The 20292-nt window shown below is 47.0% G+C and overlaps 1 protein-coding gene across 1 annotated transcript in view; it reads right to left on the bottom strand.

Annotated features, from left to right (window-relative positions):
- rin3 (Ras and Rab interactor 3) overlaps positions 1-20292 on the bottom strand; it is a 61451-nt gene that overhangs the window by 15544 nt on the left and 25615 nt on the right. The window contains 3 exon segments of the mRNA XM_034195422.1: positions 2291-2471; positions 14879-15763; positions 15868-16036. Of these exon segments, the coding sequence (XP_034051313.1) occupies positions 2291-2471; positions 14879-15763; positions 15868-16036 (1235 nt within the window).

Here is a 20292-nt window from a genome sequence, read left to right on the forward strand (position 1 = left end):
TATCAGCAAGAGTGAAGGGGAAAGTTTACAAAACAGTAGTGAGACCAGCCTGGTTAGTGCCACCGTCTCTAAACCAGGTTTAGAGACGGTGGCACTAACAAAAAGACAGGAGGCAGAGCTGGAGGTGGCAGAGCTGAAGATGTTGAGATTCTCTTTGGGAGTGACAAGATTGGACAAGATTAAGAATGAACATATCAGTTTTGGAGACAAAGTCAGAGAGGTGAGATTGAAATGGTTTGGACATGTGCAGAGGAGGGACCCGGGGTATATAGGGAGAAGGATGCTGAGGATGGAGCCACCAGGCAGGAGGAGAAGAGGGAGACGAAAGAGGAGGTTTATGGATGTGCTGAGGGAGGACATGCAGGTGGTTGGTGTGACAGAGGAAGATACAGAGGACAGGGTGAGATGGAAACGATTGATCTGCTGTGGCGACCCCTAACGAGAACAACCAAAAGACAAAGAAGATATTGATATACAAACTTTATGTAATTTTTTTATGTAGATCAAATGCCTTCATAATGAAAAAAAAATTGCAAAGTATGGCGTGAACCAATTTGGAACCTGTATCTGCATATTCAGAAAGCAACAAGAGAAAGCTCTGAGTGGAAGCATAAAGCTCAAATTTGGTATTTACAATATTTGGCACCCCAAAATAATGGATCAACTTTGAAAGACAGATTACTGAGCTTATTTTTTCTTTCATGGCATAAGCAATTCAGTCATCAACGCAATTTTGTTCCAAAGTTTTGAAGAGCTGTACTCCGAGAGTAAACTGAGACATAATTTTGATATTTCAGAATTTACTATGCTTCCATTCAGAGTCGGTGACCTGGGAGGCACCTGATGACTTCACACGGAATGACCCATGTGAAATGGAATTGTACATATTTGAGCAAATTGTGCAATAATTGTGAAGTAGATCAAACTAAATTTTGCCTACTCTTTTAAAATATTGGACCTAGTTTCTTCAATTTGTAATATGGTTGGAACTTGGGGCTGAGAATGGGTGAGGGGAGACCACCCTAAGAATAACATGAAATAAAACAATCTGATTTTTTTTTTCTGTTCCTGAGTTTGGTGCATTGTTATTTAGGTGGCACGCTCAGAGTGAGAGGTTATCTAAGGAGAAAATGCCCCCCCCCCCCCCCCGTTTTTTTCCATTTTCCATTACCCCAGTGTCTACAACCAGAACTGTAAAGAGATTGTCCGTGTCCAACTACATGAAATTATGCAAACATGAAACATAAACTAGAGCACCATGCTCGTAGGAAAAAAAAAAAAAATCAAGGTCAGAGTCCTGTTGAAATGGCTTTTTATAATCTAAAATATAATACAAAATATAGATCAAAAAGGCCTATCAATGTTAATATCAAATATCTGCTAAATCCACAATGCGGATCAGATGCAGATCAAACTTAGTGTATTCATTGAGAGTGCCGGTTTGCACCTTATTATCACAAATGAGAGTGACTCAGACACTTTTTATTGATTGAGATGTAATGTAAAATGTCCACCAAATGGGCTTTCAATATTAAATTCAAATGTCTACAAAATCCGCAATTCAGATCAGATCCAGACCAAACTTTGTCAGGCGATAGTGACTGCCAGTCTGCACCTCACTGTCAAATATGAGAGTGATTGGGGCACATTTGATTAAGATATAATGTAAATATACATTAAATGGGGTTTTTAATGTTAAATTTAAATGGCCACAAAATCTGTAATCCAGATCAGCTCCAGATGAAACCTTGTCAGTCGATTAAAGGATACCATCCTACATATTTTTGAAAATTCATTCAATGTTAAGGATAGGGACTTTTCCAGTATTTTTCTTGACTATTGACCTATGACCTTGAAAATTGAATCAGTTGTTACCAATCAGGATATGAATCCTCTGATAGAATTTCATGACAATATATGAAAATTGTGGGCTCCAGGCTGTTCACAATCAAACGGGTGGAAAACATAACCTCCACCCCACTTTGTGGCGGAGGTTATAGTGATGTCTTGCAACGGGTGCTCCTCGATTTTTTTATGTAATCGCGTATGGCTGCACCCCTCAGCTGTAAAGGAATATTGGGACGGGTCTACTCAGTGTTGCATGTGGACATCTAACCTTTGATTTTGTGTGATCAAAACTCTGGTGGACTCACTTTGCATCATTATAGACCAGAGTCATTACAACGTCTGTCTTCAGATAAAAGGCAGATATTCTACAGTACGGCAGGCTGCACCATCACCTCAGATCCAGGTCCTTACGATGGCTAAAGGTCTTCTCTGGTGTACTCACCAGGTTACCAAAATAGCTGGTGGGGTCTCTGGCCAGCTCTACGATCCGCTGTGTAAGGCGGCGGTCGTGGCTGATGAGGCTGGTGAGAACGGTGGAAAGGCGGTACCGGGCTCGGTCCAACATAATGGTGGTGGGGGTTCGCTTCACCGCTGCTTTGGGGCTTCGGCTTCCTGCACAGTGACTAGAGATAAACACAAACTAAATATTTCCTTCATATTTGCTACTATTTCTTCCATGGTTCACTTAAAAAGTTACAAAAGTATGATGTCCAACACACTGATCGGTGTGAGCAAAGATTTGACTGTGCACAGGAAAAGATGAATTTATCTCATTTTGTTTGAAACACAATGGGGTGGGGGGTGGTAACCTTTTCAGAGTCTTGGCACAGCAGTAGGACCTAATAGGATTCTCCTACATTTTGTACACAACAGGACAGACTTTAAAAGTTGCCACTATAAAAGTGTAGTCCAGTATTCATCGGTAAGACATTTAGGGTCTGATTTACTAAAAGACTGCATGGATGTAATGTGTGCAAACACCATACACTCACAAAAAAAACTGTTCCTGCTGATTTAGCAACAGAGCACACTATGGATTGGATCTTTCAAATTAGTGCAGCAGACAACAGGATATTGATAAATGGTGATAGAAGCACCAAATTCAGCACCAATACTCCTTAGACATTACTCTTTAAAAACAAAACAAAACAAAAAACAAAAAACGATGGCTCCATAAATTTCAATAGGCAGCCAGGTAGGGGTCAATTTAAGAATTACACAGGGGTCAAGATGCTCCAATCACATTGAAAACTATACCACATTATTTGCCTGATCATGAATATTCCAAAGAGGTATAGTTTTTTTTTAAACTACCTGTGACTGAATGTTATGGAGTTATGGGGTGAAAACAGCAAGAAAAGGTCAATTTCAGTTTGGACAGGAGTCAAAAGTTAAAGTTGCTCCAATTTTGTTAAAAAGTGATACAAATTATTGGTTGAGCGAATAGGATTAATAAATTGAATAGTTCTGACTGTGTTGAATGTTTGGTCTGCAAAGTAAAGGTCAAACAAGGTCGACGTCCATTGGATTCTATGACATGCGACACGTTACACCATAACGTTATATGACGCATGGTGCAAACTATTCTTAATTCAAGTACTGTGAAATACAGCACGTATTGTCCATTTAGATATGCAAGAATATGCAATTTGGGGTTTGTCCACCCGAATGCACAAAACGGTGGGAGCAAACATGCAAATAGGTGGTTTGCACACACAAGATTTATCAAGGTCAAAAGGTATTACTGAAAATGTCTGTATTTTGCATGTTTGAAACCTTGGCGTTAACTTATTGCATTGACAGACTGCTGTTTCCAGCAGCACCGAGACCGCTGCCTCCTAGAACACATAATAATAAAAAAAAAATTCACTGTAAACATTGGGCATATTTAAAGAGTCAGTGGTATATGTCGTGCTCATTTCTTCAATTATATATGTCTCCATGTGTAACAGGTGGATCACACACAGATTAATCAGAGTCTGCATGAGACATCATGGCACAAAGGTAGCACAGCATGTTGTGCTCATGTGCTGGCTACTACACAAAACAAACAACTATCTTCAAAATGGTAGATTGTTTATTTTAATTACCTGTGCATGAACATGCTCAGTTATGTAGTAGAGCTGCATAACATAAGCACAAGGTGCACATTTTCAAACGACTGATTTCATTTCATTTTGGTGCTTATGGCCATTAACACACACAAATCCTCATTTACATACAGCTCTCTACATCACGTTAGCGCCCACTGCCCATTCCACATTAGTCTTAGTAAATCATCCGCAAACCTGTGCCCCCTCCATTGGGCAAAAGTTTGGATTTCCCATGCAGTTTTGCACTCATTACCATATTTCCTTGATTAAACACCTGACCTTAATTAGGGGCTTGTCAAAACTACATCTGAAACAAATAAACGCCTGACCTTAAATAGCACCGGTCTTGTTTAAAGGCCAGGTCCCTCATGTTAGACGTCTCTTCCTGGCTGATTGTCTGTGTGGTAGGCGAAGGTCAATACGTGGGTACGTGACAAGTGCCCAAATGGCGGCCTCCTGCTCCAGCGTATGTGCTGACGTACAATATACAGTAGTGTTCAGAATAATAGTAGTGTGATGTTAAGACTGAAGAAGAACCTAACTTAGGAAAAGCCTATGGAGTCATGAGGTTTGGATAAAGGTGTTTGGCGATGCTAATACCTTCGCTGGAGAATTTAGCTCCCAGTCTTTAGGATCCTAATGGTTCCTGTGTGAAACCTTGACACTAACCAATGACCTGAGGGGATGACTGGATGTCTGTGGTACAGTAGTGTTCAGATAATAGTAGTGCTATGTGACTAAAAAGATTAATCCAGGTTTTGAGTATATTTCTTATTGTTACATGGGAAACAAGGTACCAGTAGATTCAGTAGATTCTCACAAATCCAACAAGACCAAGCATTCATGATATGCACACTCTTAAGGCTATGAAATTGGGCTATTAGTAAAAAAAAAAAGTAGAAAAGGGGGTGTTCACAATAATAGTAGCATCTGCTGTTGATGCTATAAACTCAAAACTATTATGTTCAAACTGCTTTTTAGCAATCCTGTGAATCACTAAACTAGTATTTAGTTGTATAACCACAGTTTTCATGATTTCTTCAGGCAATTAATTTTGTTGGTTTGGAACCAAAGATTTTGCTGGTTTACAAGTGTGCTTGGGTCATTGCCTTGTTGAAACACCCATTTCAAGGGCATGTCCTCTTCAGCATAAGGCAACATGACCTCTTCAAGTATTTTGACATATCCAAACTGATCCATGATACCTGGTAATGCAACATATAGGCAACACCATAGTAGGAGAAACATGCCCATATCATGATGCTTGCACTACCATGCTTCACTGTCTTCACTGTGAACTGTGACTTGAATTCAGAGTTTGGGGGTGCGTCTCACAAACTGTCTGTGGCCCTTGGACCCAAAAAGAACAATTTTACTCTCATCAGTCCCAAAATATTCCTCCATTTCTCTTTAGGCCAGTTGATGTGTTCTTTGGCAAATTGTAACCTCTGCTGCACATTTGTTTTATTTAACAGAGGGACTTTGCAGGGGATTCTTGCAAATAAATTAGCTTCACACAGGCGTCTTCTAACTGTCACAGCCTTACAGGTAACTCAGACTGTCTTTGATCATCCTGGAGCTGATCAATTTTTGATTTGATTTGATTGTTTATTTAGTCCCCATGGGGGCAATTCAGGTGCAGTCGGCAGTAAAAATTGCATCATAAAACACATCATACAAGTCATAAAAACACAGCAGAATAAATATACAAAGCAAAAACCAAGAAATAAGGTGCAAGTCAGTGTAGACTTAAGTGCAACAGTGAGTCCTTAGGTGTTATTTAGGAGAGCAATGGCTGTGGGAATTAAAGAGTTTTTTAGTCTGTTGGTTCTGCATCTGGGCATTACCAGGCGTCTGCCCGAGGGCAGAAACTTAAGTTGTGAGTGCAGAGGGTGTGCCGAATCCGCCATAATTTTCCTGGCTTTTGACACAACCCTTGTTTCACCAATGGGTGAACCTTTGCCATTCTGGTTATGACCTCCGCCAAGGAGGTTATGTTTTCGGTCGCGTTTGTTTGTTTCTTTGTCTGTCTGTCAGCAGAATAACTCAAAGTTTTAAACAGATTTTGATGAAATTTTGTGGAGTGGTTGGAAATGACAAGAGGAACAAGTGATTAAATTTTAGTGGTGATCACGATCCGGATCCTGATGCTAACGCGTTAGCATGTCTATGGCATTTCAATGTTAAAAGTTAGCATTAACCAGTTGCAGCTGTCATCACGTTCGGGTGCATTTGTTTTCAAATTGTAATATTTCTTAAATTTATTTTTGTTTATATATTAATAATCTAATGATTATTATATACAATTTTAGAGAAAGAGACAGAAAGAAATAGATCACTGTGCCAAGGAGGGGAATCTCTTTAGGGTCAGTGACCCTATGGCCTTGTTTAGAGAAGTGTTTCATAAATGTTAAAAAATTCATATATTTGCAGTTTAGTTGAATAATAAATTGAATTTTGTCTCATTTGTTTTTGTCTATAAGCACATGCAATATCAATATCAGTGCTCAGATGACAGTAGCTTCTGGGAAAGGTGCAAGTTGAAGGTAGATACAGTTTTCAGTTAATTTTTTCTAAGTCTGCTGTGGCATGTTACCTTAAAATCTTAAGATGAAACAGCATGCCAGGGTGTCAGTTGCAGAGGAACAAGTTTTTGTTTTAATGTTTTTTTTTTAGTTATTTTCATGAAGCTTGATAAAACATTTGGCTCTGGCCTTAAGCAGAAGCACTAATGTTTTGTGGCATCACACACCTGGAGTTATGAAGTTGTAACATTGTTTTTGGGGTTCAGTCTAACTCAGACGGACTCGACATTCTGTCTGTGTGTCACCTTCACCTCTGGTCTGCTTTGGTCCACCACGAGTGTTTATTCTGGTCACTGCCTCCTTTTTATAAAAGGTAATCTGGGATCAATACCTCGATATCTAAGCAGTTTGAATGTTCATCTGACTCTAAATGTTGCATCCTGCATGATTATTAAAAGCTGAAATATAAATAAGATAATACCCAGTGTCACGCCAGTTCATGATGCCATCACAAAAACTAAATTAATCTATGGTTCGTGATACCACGAAAATCAAAAATGATGCTTTTCGTGACGGGACCACAAATTAATTTCTTGGCAGGAGCAGGAAATGCGGGGTGATGTGGGGGGGCAGTGTTGGGTTAGGTTATGGTTAGAGTAGGGGTTAATGGAAGGGATTGGGTTAGAAATAGTACAATAAAAAAAAACACGTCACAAAAATGTGACTCATTTCCTGATGGGAGTACGGACAAACAGCATGAGACTGGGCTACCTTTAGCATAGTTGCTGTTGTGAAAGTGTAGTGACACGGACCCACAACAGGGGCGCAAATGAACGGACAATAGGAGAAGTCAAATTTGAACACTTGACTGTTGTGAATGCCACAACTACACACAGCAGATTATAGAATGTATACAAAGTCAATCAATCAAGGTGTCGTGTGGGCAGGCTCGACGATAGGAGACGTCCGTCTGGAGAAGAACCGGAACCACATGATTTCCTCCGCCACCAAACCAGGAGAATACTGCAGCCGCCAGGTTCCAATTCCCCCAGGTGGCCACCGTCTCCGCGTGTCGGATCTGGTACTGCTGGCGAAGAGCAAAAACAGTCAGGTGTGGGTGTGTGTACACCCCGTAACAAGTGTGGTGGTTATTCCACCTCCACCTCTCATCCACACTCGTGCAGCTACTGTCTATCACTTATCTGGCAGGATGCAGAGCGAAGCAGTCGCGGCATACGTCGGTTCTTCAGGAAGCCGGTTCTTCAGGAAGACAGCTGCAACAACGTATTTACTGAAAACGTTAGTAACACTCAGGCTGAGAAAGTTACCTCCTTGGTAGAACGATATCTCGGCGACGTGGTGGAGGTGTCGTCCTGCTTTTATTAGGGGTGAGGCGCAGATGATTGGTGACAGCTGTCATAGCCGATGAGTGACAGCTGTCACCCCGGCCGCTCTTGTGGGGCGGCAGCGCCCTCTCGTGCCTGAAGCCCGCACTTCAGACAGGGCGCCCTCTGGTGGTGGGCCAGCAGTATCTCCTCTTCTGGCGGCCCACACAACAGGACCCCCCCCCCCCCAACGGGCGCCTCCTGGCACCCAACCAGGCTTGTCTGGGTGGCGACGGTAAAAATCGGCCAGGAGGGCCGGGTCCAGGATGAAGCTCCTCTTCACCCAGGAGCGTTCTTCGGGTCCATACCCCTCCCAGTCCACCAAATAATGGAAACCCCGGCCCATTCGACGGACGTGCAGGAGCCGGCGCACAGTCCAAGCTGGCTCCCCGTCGATGATACGGGCAGGAGGCGGCGCCGGGCCGGGTGTACAGAGGGGTGAGGTGTGATGTGGTTAGTCTCGACACATGAAATACCGGATGGATCCGCAGTGAGGCCGGGAGTTGGAGCCTCACTGCGGCGGGACTGAGGACCTTGAGGATCTTATAGGGCCCAATGTACCGGTCCTTGAGTTTGGGGGAATCGACCTGGAGGGGGATGTCCCTTGTAGATAGCCACACCTCCTGCCCAGGCTGATATGCGGGGGCCGGGGACCGTCGACGGTCTGCATGGGTCTTCGCCCTCGTCCGGGCCCTCAACAAGGCCGAACGGGCGGTGCGCCACACCCGACGGCATCTCCGCAGGGTGGGCCTGGACCGAGGGCACACTGACCTCTCCTTCCACTACAGGAAAACAAAGGGGGGCTGTACCCCAGACACACCTCGAATGGGGAGAGGCCGGTGGCAGAGGACACTTGGCTGTTATGCGCATACTCGATCCAGGCCAGGTGTTCACTCCAAGACGTCGGGTGTGCGGATGTAGTACAGCACAGGGCCTGCTCCAGCTCTTGGTTAGCCCGTTCTGCCTGTCCGTGTGTCTGTGGGTGATACCCAGACGAGGAGGCTCACGGTGGCCCCAGCTCCCGGCAGAAACTCCTCCAAACCTGCGAGGAAAACTGGGGACCACGATCTGAGATGATGTCTGTTGGTATCCCATGCAGACGTACGACATGGTGGACCAGGAGGTCCGCTGTCTCCTGGGCCGACGGGAGCTTCGGGAGGGCCACGAAGTGGGCCACCTTGGAGAACCGGTCCACTATCGTGAGGATGGTGTGCCCCCGGGACGGCGGGAGGCCCGTGACAAAATCCAGACCGATGTGGGACCAGGGGCGATGAGGCACAGGAAGCGGCTGAAGGAGTCCCTGTGCCTTTTGGTGGTCCACCTTGCCCCTGGTGCAGGTGGTGCAGACCTGGATGTATTCCCAGACGTCAGCCTCCAGGGACGCCCACCAGAAGCGCTGCCGGACCACTGCCACGGTCCTTCGCACCCCTGGGTGGCAGGAGAGCTTGGAACCGTGACAGAAGTCCAGGACGGCAGCCCTGGCCTCTGGTGGGACATACAGTTTGTTCTTTGGCCCTGTTCCGGGGTCCGGGCTCCGTGCCAGGGCCTCCCGGACGGTCTTCTCCACGTCCCAGGTAAGGGTGGCCACGATAGCGTACTCCGGTACGATGGGTTCTGGTGGATCCGACAGCTCGGTTTTGACTTCATTTTCATGCACCCGGGACAAGGCATCCGACCTCTGGTTCTTGGTCCCGGGGCGGTAGTTGATCCGGAAGTCAAAACGGCCGAAGAACAGTGACCAGCGGGCTTGCCTGGGGTTCAGCCGACTGGCAGTCCTTGATATACTCCAGGTTCCGGTGGTCAGTAAAAACCGTGAATGGCACTGACGCTCCCTCCAACAGATGTCTCCACTCCTCAAGAGCCTCTTTCACTGCTAGGAGTTCTCGATTGCCCACGTCATAGTTCCGTTTTGCTGGGGTCAACCTGCGGGAAAAATAGGCACACGAGTGAAGAACCTTATCGGTCTCTCCGCTCTGGGATAGCACGGCTCCTATCCCTGAGTCAGAGGCATCCACTTCAACCACAAACTAGTGACTGGGATCGGGCTGCACCAAGACGGGTTGCAGTCGAGAAGCGCTGTTTCAACTCCCTGAACGCGGCATTGCACCGATCCGACCAGGTGAAGGGAATCTTTGGTGAGGTCAGGGCTGTCAGGGGGCTAACTACCTGACTATAGCCCTTAATGAACCTCCTGTAAAAATTTGTGAAGCCGAGGAACTGTTGCAGCTCCTACAGCTCGTAGGTTGGGGCCAGTCTCTCACCGCCGCGACCTTTGCCGGATCCGGGGCAACAGAGTTGGAGGAGATGATAAACCCAGGAAGGACAAAGAGGTGAACTCACACTTCTCGCCCTTCACAAACAGCCGGTTCTCCAACAACCGCTGCAGGACCTGACGTACATGAGTCTCAGGGTCCGGAGAAAAAATGAGTATATTGTCCAGATATACGAAGACGAATCGGTGCAGGAAGTCCCGCAAGATGTCATTTACCAAAGCTTGAAACGTCGCGGGGGCGTTAGTGAGGCCGAACGGCATGACCAGGTACTCAAAATGACCTAACGGGGTGTTGAATGCCGTCTTCCACTCGTCTCCCTTCTGGACCCGAACCAGGTGATATGCGTTTCTAAGATCCAGCTTTGTGAATATTTTGGCTCCATGCAGGGGGGTAAATACCGAATCTAACAAAGGCAACGGGTATCGGTTGTGAACCGTGATCTCGTTCAGCCCCCGATAATCAATGCATGGACAAAGACCGCCATCTTTCTTGCGCACAAAAAAGAAACCTGCTCCCATCGGGGAGGTGGAGTTCCGGATCAGCCCGGCAGCTAAGGAGTCCCGGATGTAGGTCTCCATCAATTCACGCTCAGGTCGTGAGAGGTTGTACAGCCTGCTGGACGGGAACTCCACGCCTGGAATCAAATCGATGGCACAATCGTACGGACGGTGTGGGGGAAGGGTGAGTGCCAGATCCTTGCTGAAAACGTCAGCAAGATCGTGTTACTCAACCGGCACCGCCGACAGATTGGGAGGGGACTTTGACCTGCTCCTTAGCCTGGGAACCGGAGGAACCGAGGATCCTAAACACACCCGATGGCAGGTCTCGCTCCACTGAACCACCACTCCGGACGGCCAATCAATCTGGGGATTGTGTTTTAACATCCATGGGAACCCCAGAATCACACGGGAGGTAGAGGGAGTCACAAAAAACTCTATCTCCTCCCGATGATTCCCTGACACCACTGGTAGTGTCCTGTGTGTGATTAAAGGGAGTAGGGTGCCATCCAGTGCTCGCACCTGCAATGGCGAAGGAAGCGCCACCAGAGGGAGCCCTACCTCCCTGGCCCATCTGCTGTCTAGCAAATTCCCTTCTGACCCTGTGTCTACCAGTGCTGGGGCCTGAAGGGTTAAATCCCCGCTAAGGATTGTAACTGGGAGTCGTGTGGAAATATGTGTGTGTCCCACGTGAATGTCTTGGCCCACCCTAAGCCCAGTTTCTAGGGGCGGGCGTTGGTGTTTAACCGTTCGGGGCAGTCTCTCAATTGATGCTCAATTGAGCCGCAGACAAAGCACGCCCCGCGGGGAAGCCTCCTCTGTCTATTCGGTGGTCTGAATGTGGCCCTGCTCGTGTCCATAGCTTCGTCAGCAGGGGAGCTGTAGCCATACGGAGCGTAGAGGCCGTGGAGCGTGGGAAGGGCGGACCTTTTTCGGACCCGTAAGGAAGAGGGACGGCGCGTGCCCGGCCACGCCCCTCGTCTCGTTCCCGACGGTGTTCCTCCAACCGATTGTTTAACCATATGACGAGGTCGATAAGCCCATCTAATTCCCGTGGTTCGTCCTTGGCCACCAGGTGCTCCTTCAGGACCGACGACAGTCCGTTTACGAAGGCGGCGCGGAGTGCAGCGTTATTCCAGCCGGACCCTGTCTCATTGACAGCAGCACAGTTGAAGCGGTCTCTCCCCTGTTAGGGTGGTCAAACATGGTTTTGAACTCCCTCACAAACCCAGTGTACGTATGAAGGAGCCGTGAATTCTGCTCCCAAAGCGCCGTAGCCCAAGCGCGTGCATCTCCTCGAAGCAGATTAATCACATAAGCTACTTTACTAGCATCAGACGCGTACATGACGGGACGTCGTGCAAAGACGAGCGAACACTGCATAAGAAAGTCTGCGCACGTCTCCACACAACCTCCGTACGGCTCTGGGGGGCTTATGTATGCTTCAGGGGATGGTGGGAGGGGTTGTTGAACAACCAGTGGAACGTTTATGTCCTGCACAGGGTCGGCAGGAGGAGGAGCTGCAGCAGCGCCCTGAGCACTCGCTGCCACCTGTGAGGAGAGAGCCTACACCCTGCGGTTCAGGAGGATGTTTTGCTCGGTCATCTGATCCAACCGAGCCGTAAAGGCGGTGAGGATGTGCTGCAACTCACCAATCACGCCTCCTGCAGACGCCTGTGCACCCTGCTCTCCCACTGGCTGTTCAACTGCTGGGTGACGCCCCTCGGAGTCCATGATGCTGGCCGAGATATCCTGTTGTGAAGTGTAGTGACACGGACCCACAACAGGGGGCGCAAATGACGGACAATAGGAGAAGTCAAATTTGAACACTTTACTGTTGTGAATGCCACAACTACACACAGCAGATTATAGAATGTATACAAAGTCAATCAATCAAGGTGTCGTGTGGGCAGGCTCGACGATAGGAGACGTCCATCTAGAGAAGAACCGGAACCACACGATTTCCTCCGCCATCGACCCAGGAGAATACTGGAGCCGCCAGGTTCCGAGTCTCCCAGGTGGCCACCGTCTCCGCGTGTCAGATCTGGTACTGCTGGTGACGAGCAAAAAACAGTCAGGTGTGGGTGTGTGTACACCCCGTAACAAGTATCGTGGTTATTCCACCTCCACCTCCACCTCTCATCCACACTCGTGCAGCTACTGTCAATCACTTATCTGGCGGGATGCAGAGCGAAGCAGTCGCGGCATACGCCGGTTCTTCAGGAAGACAGCTGCAACAACGTATTTACTGAAAACAACGTTAGTAACACTCAGGCTGAGAAAGTTACCTCCTTGGTAGAACGATATCTCGGCGACGTGGTGGAGGTGTCGTCCTGCTTTTATTAGGGGTGAGGCACAGATGATTGGTGACAGCTGTCATAGCCGATGAGTGACAGCTGTCACCCCCGGCCGCTCTTGTGGGGCGCAGCGCCCTCTCGTGCCTGAAGCCCGCACTTCAGACAGGGCGCCCTCTGGTGGTGGGCCAGCAGTACCTCCTCTTCTGACGGCCCACACAACAGTTGCTTTGTGATGTCACAATGATCTGAGCGGATAATAGTATGGTTGATGGCTGATAGGCATTCTGGAGCAGAAAGTGGCAGTAATGCACCATTAAGCTGCTTGCCAACTGCCATAAAACAAGAATGACAATGATGATGATACTACTACTACTAGTTGAAGTAGTAATAATAATACCTGAATGAGGATGTGCTGGGTCTTAGAGAATGAGTGAAATTAATAAGCATGCTCTCAAACTGAAAGACAATGCTCTTGAATAAAGAGAAGGAATAAAGGAATAACGTTCATACGCTGTTGAATCGAGGGGGAATAATCTTCATGCTACCCTGGACTCAACTTGTTTACATTTTGTGTGACAGCTGTCACTCATCGGCTATGACAGCTGTCACCAATCATCTGTGCCTCACCCCTAATAAAAGCAGGACGACACCTCCACCACGTCGCCGAGATATCGTTCTACCAAGGAGGTAACTTTCTCAGCCTGAGTGTTACTAACGTTGTTTTCAGTAAATACGTTGTTGCAGCTGTCTTCCTGAAGAACCGGCGTATGCCGCGACTGCTTCGCTCTGCATCCCGCCAGATAAGTGATTGACAGTAGCTGCACGAGTGTGGATGAGAGGTGGAGGTGGAGGTGGAATAACCACAATACTTGTTACGGGGTGTACACACACCCACACCTGACTGTTTTTGCTCTTCACCAGCAGTACCAGATCCGACACGCGGAGACGGTGGCCACCTGGGAGACTCGGAACCTGGCGGCTCCAGTATTCTCCTGGTTCGATGGCGGAGGAAATCGTGTGGTTCCGGTTCTTCTCTAGATGGACGTCTCCTATCGTCGAGCCTGCCCACACGACACCTTGATTGATTGACTTTGTATACATTCTATAATCTGCTGTGTGTAGTTGTGGCATTCACAACAGTAAAGTGTTCAAATTTGACTTCTCCTATTGTCCGTTCATTTGCGCCCCCTGTTGTGGGTCCGTGTCACTACACTTTCAGAACAGGATATCTCGGCCAGCATCATGGACTCCGAGGGGCACAACTTGTTTACATTTTGTTGCACTGCTGGTGCAGTCCTGCACTGCTGTCTTGCTTGTTGCAGGTGCAACAGCTAGGCTAAGGTAAGGCTAAGCAACAACTGGAGAACAAGCAATTTACTTTTGAGTCATTCGCGCCTTACACAACAGCATTAATTAGCTTATTAGATTTTGCTTGCTAAGGCGGTGTTCACCTTTTAAATAAAAAAATAAATAATGGGCTAATTAAATACATTTCTGCTCATGGAGCATGAACTGGTAGCACGTTTAAATGTGACATGTATGTTTTTTCAATAGCTTGTAGACCAAAAACTGACATTTGGATTGGTAAGCTGAAAGCCCTGATTTAAATCCCAGAGAAAATGTGTGTACTTTACTCAGTGAAAGGAGAAAAAAAAAAAAGCCCACAATCTTGAATGATTATCAACAGTTCTTTGAAGAGGAATTGGTCAAAATTCCAACAGAATACCGTGAGAAGCCTGTGGAACCAACCGACTGAGACTAGTTAAGCAATTAAAGGTAATACCATTAAATACTATCAATGTATATAAAATTTGGAAATAAAAAATGGAAATAGTCTAATTGATAAACCTGTAATATTAAATGTGTGGAGGTTTCAGCCAAAGTAAATTTACAACATCCACTTAATGGAAGTGAACCAGCAACCTGTCTGTTTACACTCATCAGGCCTGTGTAGACCTACTTGTGGTTTTGGACCTGCTCCTGGTTCGGCTCTCCTTCTTCCTCTGTGCTACTGGTAGAACAGGAGTCAGGATCAGTCCCCAGAGCAGTGCCCCCTTGTGGAGAGTACAGCGATACGTCTGGGCGTCTTGCTGGGGAGGGCGGTGGCACTCTCATCCCAGCCTTCTGACTGGCTGGACCTCCTGCAGCTTGACTGGGGCACACAGGTGGCTCTGGGGCACAGGGTTTCCTCCTGGGTGGGGGACCGGACGGGACGGTCTCTTTACCAACGGCTGAGGTCTGGACGCCGGGTTTCTGTTTGTCTTCATTTCCTTCCGGATCGATTGTCACCTCTTTTTCATCCTTAACTTCCTTCTCCGATTGTCGTCTGCCCCTTTTCATCTCCTCCTCCTCCTCTTGGTGACCGTCTTGACCATCCCTCTCACACACGGGAGCTGGTTGACTCCCAGTCATCTCCTCTCCTCTCGCTCCTGTCCCCTCTCTGGCAGAGTTGTGTTCCTTCTCTCCCTCCGTCGCCTGCGCTCTCTCTCGGTCACTACTCTTCTGAGAGGAGTTGCGGCGTAGAGGAGCAGGAGGCAGACGAGGAGCAGCTCTGCTCTGAGCTGGGATAGGAGGCCTCAATGGAGGAGGTGACGTTGACGTGGTCTTCCTCTCCTCTGTGCCACCTCCTCCTCTCTTTCCTTCCTCTTTTCTCTCCACTGCAACAGAAGAGGAACTCTGAACCGAGGAGGAGGAGAACAGGAGGCCCATGCCTGATGCTGATCCGAGGCTGGGGGGTCGGGGTGGGGGTCGCTTGTATTTATTAAGTGACGTTTCCTGGTGGGATGTGCTACGACCTTTGACCTCTGGGCTGACCTTCACTGGCATTTCTCCATTCTGCAGAGAGGAGCTGACGACGTTCTGAGAGGAGCTGATGTTCTGTGAGGAGGTGACGACGTTCTGAGAGGAGCTGAGAATGTTCTGAGAGGAGAGGTGACGATGTTCTGAGAGGAGCTGATGTCCACTTTGATGACAGCGGGCTGCTGTGGCTCCTTGCTGACGTTCTCCTCCACAGGAACTGGGTTGATGTACACGTACAAGCTGGACTGATCTTTGTGGTTTGGATCCAAAACCAAGTCCTGATTCTTTGGCTGCTGGTTCAGATCAGAGGTCCAGAATTCTGCAATGCATGAAATTTAGTTTTGTCATTTACTGTTCCACATTATTGGTAAAATTATTGTTTGTTTGCTTTCATGTTAAACAGCATTATTTCACTTGTTTTTTATTTCATATGGATGATTTTTGACAACTCAGCCACATGGGGTGTGCAGCCAGTACATTCTGAGTGCCGGTCCCAAGCCCGGATAAATGAGGAGGGTTGCGTCAGGAAGGGCATCCGGCGTAAAACAAGCCAACCCAACTATGCAGACTCAGAATCGAATTCCCATACCAGATCGGTCGCGGCCCGGGTTAACACGTCCCGCCACCGGTGCTATTGCCCACAGGGTGCCGGTGGAAATTGGGCTACTGCTGGGCGAAGACGACGAAGAAGAGGAGGGAAACGTTGCCATGAACAGCGGGAAGAAGAGGAAAACTAGAAGGGTGGAAATGAGAGTGGGGACTTTGAATGTTGGTAGTATGACTGGTAAAAGGAGAGAGCTGGCTGATATGATGGAGAGGAGAAAGGTAGACATATTGTATGTGCAAGAGACCAAGTGGAAGGGAAGTAAGAGCAGGAGCATCGGCGGTGGGTACAAGTTGTTGTACCATGGTGAGGACAGGAGAGAAATGGTGTTGGGGTCATTTTAAAGGAAGAGTATGTTTAAAAGTGTGTTGGAGGTTAAGCGAGTGTCTGACAGGGTGATGAGTGTGAAGTTGGAAATTGAAGGGGTGATGATGAATATCATCAGTGCATATGCCCCACAGGTAGGTTGTGAGATGAAGGAGAAAGAAGATTTCTGGAGTGTATTAGATGAGGTGGTGGAGAGTGTGCCCAAGCATGAAAGAGTGGTGATAGGAGCAGACTTCAATGGGCATGTTGGTGAAGGGAACAGAGGTGATGAGGAAGTAATGGGTAGATATGGTATCAAGGATAGGAATGGGGAAGGACAGAGGGTAGTTGATTTGGAAAAAGGATGGAAATGGCTGTGGTGAATACTACTTTAAGAAAAGGGAGGAGCACAGGGTAACATATAAGAGTGGAGGAAGGTGCACACAGGTGGACTACATTCTTTATAGGAGATGCAAGCTAAAATAAATCACAGACTGTAAGGTGGTAGCAGGAGAGAGTGTCACTAGACAGCATAGGATGGTTGTTTGTAGGATGACTTTAGAGGTAAGAAGAAGAAGAGAGTGAGAGCTCAACAAAGGATCAGATGGTGGAAGCTGAAGGAGGAAGACTGGTGTGTGAAATTTAGCGAGCAGGTGAGAGAAGCCTAGTTGGAGGGGAAGCAATTTTGGACAACTGGAAAAGTACTGCAGATGTGGTGAGGGAGACAGCTAGGGCTAGTACTGGGTATGACATTTGGACAGTGGAAGGAAGACAAGGAGACTTGGTGGTGGAATGAAGAGGGTCCAGGAAAGCATAAGGAGAAAGAGGTTGGCGAAAAAGTTTTGGGATAGTCGGAGAGATGAAGAAAGTAGACAGGAGTACAAGGAGATGCGGCGTAAGGCGAGAAGTGGCAAACGCAAAGGAAAAGGCATATTGCGAGCTGTACAAGAAGTTGAATAGTAAGGAAGGAGAAAAGGACTTGTACCGATTGGCCAGACAAAGGGACAGAGCTGGAAAGGATGTGCAGCAGGTTAGGGTGGTAAAAAGATGCACATGGTAATGTGCAGACAAGTGAGGAGTGTGTGCTGAGAAGGTGGAGGGAATATTTGAAGAGTTGATGAATAAAGAAATGAGCAAGAGAAAAGGCTGGATGATGTGGCGAGAGTAAATCAGGAAGTAAAAGAGATTAGCAAGGAAGAAGTGAGGGCTGCTATGAAGAGGATGAAGAGTGGAAAGGCAGTTGGTCCAGATGACATTCAATGGAGCAATGAAATGTCTAGGAGAGATGGCAGTAGAGTTTCTAACCAGATTGTTTAATAAAATCTTGGAAAGTGAGAGGATGCCTGAGGAGTGGAGAAGAAGTGTGCTGGTTCTATTTTCAAGAACAAGGGTGATGTGCAGAGCTGCAGTAACTACAGAGGCATAAAGTTGATCAGAGCCACAGCATGAAGTTATGGGAAAGAGTAGTAGAACCTAGGCTTAGAAAACAGGTGAAGATCTGTGAGCAGCAATATGGTTCATGCCGAGAAAGAGCACTACAGATGCAATGTTTGCTCTGAGAATACTGTTGGAAAAGTACAGAGAAGGACAGAAAGAGTTACATTGTGTGTTTGTGGACTAGAAAAAGCTTATGATAGGGTGCCAAGAGAAGAGTTGTGGCATTGTATGAGGAAGTCTGGAGTGGCAGAGAAGTATGTTAGGGTAGTGCAGGACATGTACAAGAATAGTGTGACAGCGGTGAGATGCGCAGTCGGAATGACAGACTCATTCAAGGTGGAGGTGGGATTACACCAAGGATCAGCTCTGAGTCCTTTCTTGTTGCAGTGGTGATGGACAGGTTGACAGATGAGATCAGACAGGAGTCCCCATGGACTATGATGTTTGCAGATGACATTGTGATCTGTAGTGAGAGTAGAGAGCAAGTTGAGTCTAGTCTGGAGAAGTGGAGATATGCTTTGGAGAGAAGGGGAATGAAAGTCAGTAGAAGCAAGACTGAGTACATGTGTGGTGAACGAGAGGGAGCCCAGTGGAATAGTACAGTTACAAGGAGTAGAAGTGGTGAAAGTAGATGAGTTTAAATATTTGGGGTCAACTGTTCAAAGTAATGGAGAGTGTGGTAGAGAGGTGAAGAAGAGAGTGCAGGCAGGGTGGAGTGGGTGGAGAAAGGTGGCAGGAGTGATTTGTGACCGAAGAATATCAGCAAGAGTGAAGGGGAAAGTTACAAAACAGTAGTGAGACAGCTATGTTTGTTAGGGTTAGAGACAGTTGGCACTAACAAAAAGACGGAGGCAGAGCTGGAGGTGGCAGAGCTGAAGATGTTGAGATTCTCTTTGGGAGTGACAAGAATGGACAAGATTAGGAATGAACATATCAGAGGGACAGCTCAGGTGGACCGTTTAGAGACAGAGATTGAGATGGTTTGGACATGTGCAGAGAGGACCCAGGGTATATAGGGAGAGGATGCGAGGATGGCGCCACCAGGCAGGAGGAGAGGAAGAGGGAGACGAAAAGAGGAGGTTCGTGGATGTGCTGAGAGAGGACATGCAGGTGTTGGTGTGACAGAGGAAGATACAGAGGACAGGGTGCAGATGGCAAACGATTGATCTGCTGTGGTGCGACCATCCTAACCGGGAACCAGCCGGAAAGACAAAGAAGAAGAAGAAGAAGAGGGATGATTTTTGACGTGTGTCCATCTGTTAGACTGTGAGTGACCTTCTTCTTTAATGAACCACGACTTGAGTAAAGTCTTCTGGTTGTAAACTCTACTACTTTTACCTTAAGTTACTGAGACTCAGATTAATTTAGTAAAATTTGAACATGCTAATGCTTGAGTTATATGCTGATAAGTAATCCAAGACACGGGCATCTCGGTATCAGTGGACAGTGGGACCTGGCTCCACCACTAGATGTCACTGTGGAGAAATGAAGCTCAAACATTACAGTAATTAATTTCTTTGTGCATTCACTATATGTATGACAACAGTAACACTGTAAAAAAAATATTTAAATGCTGCCAAGGATCAAAACGTACACATAGTATCATGGCACAGCATTGGCTAATCCCATTTGCTGCCATATCAACTGAAAATGAATTCATTCATGGATTGGTGGAGATTGATAGAGAACGTATGGACGTCTGTCAAGATGAAAAGTCAACATGCATCTTCCCTTTTTCAAACAATGAACATCAGTGATGAGTCTCCTGCAGAATGTGTGTGTGCACACGTCGAAGGCGTGTCCACCCAACCCAGTTTCACGGCAAGTCGTGATTCAGCAGCACAAAATATACATTAATCTATTGGGTTGTGATATTGTGACGAAAAGCACCTCATTTTCATCACGGCAGCACGAATTCATTCTAATCATTCTGTGATGGCTGCACAAATTAAAAGTGAAGAGGGGGGTCAGGAGTGGTTATGGTTAGGGTGGTGGTATGAGTAGGGTTAGTAATGGTGAATTAGAAAACCCCGTCATGAATAATTTGACTCATTTGTGACAGGCGCACAAAAAAAAAATAAACGTGAGACTGGGCTGGTCCACCACACCACAAAACAGCCGCTGGTCTTAGATGGAAACCACCCAGGCAGACAACGAGTTCACTGGCACCTCTCCAAAATAACCATCTATCGTCCATCAGCAGATGAGACGAAGGAATCCCTGTGGTA

Source organism: Thalassophryne amazonica, chromosome 19 (genome assembly GCF_902500255.1).
Source record: "Thalassophryne amazonica chromosome 19, fThaAma1.1, whole genome shotgun sequence".
NCBI lineage: Eukaryota > Metazoa > Chordata > Actinopteri > Batrachoidiformes > Batrachoididae > Thalassophryne > Thalassophryne amazonica.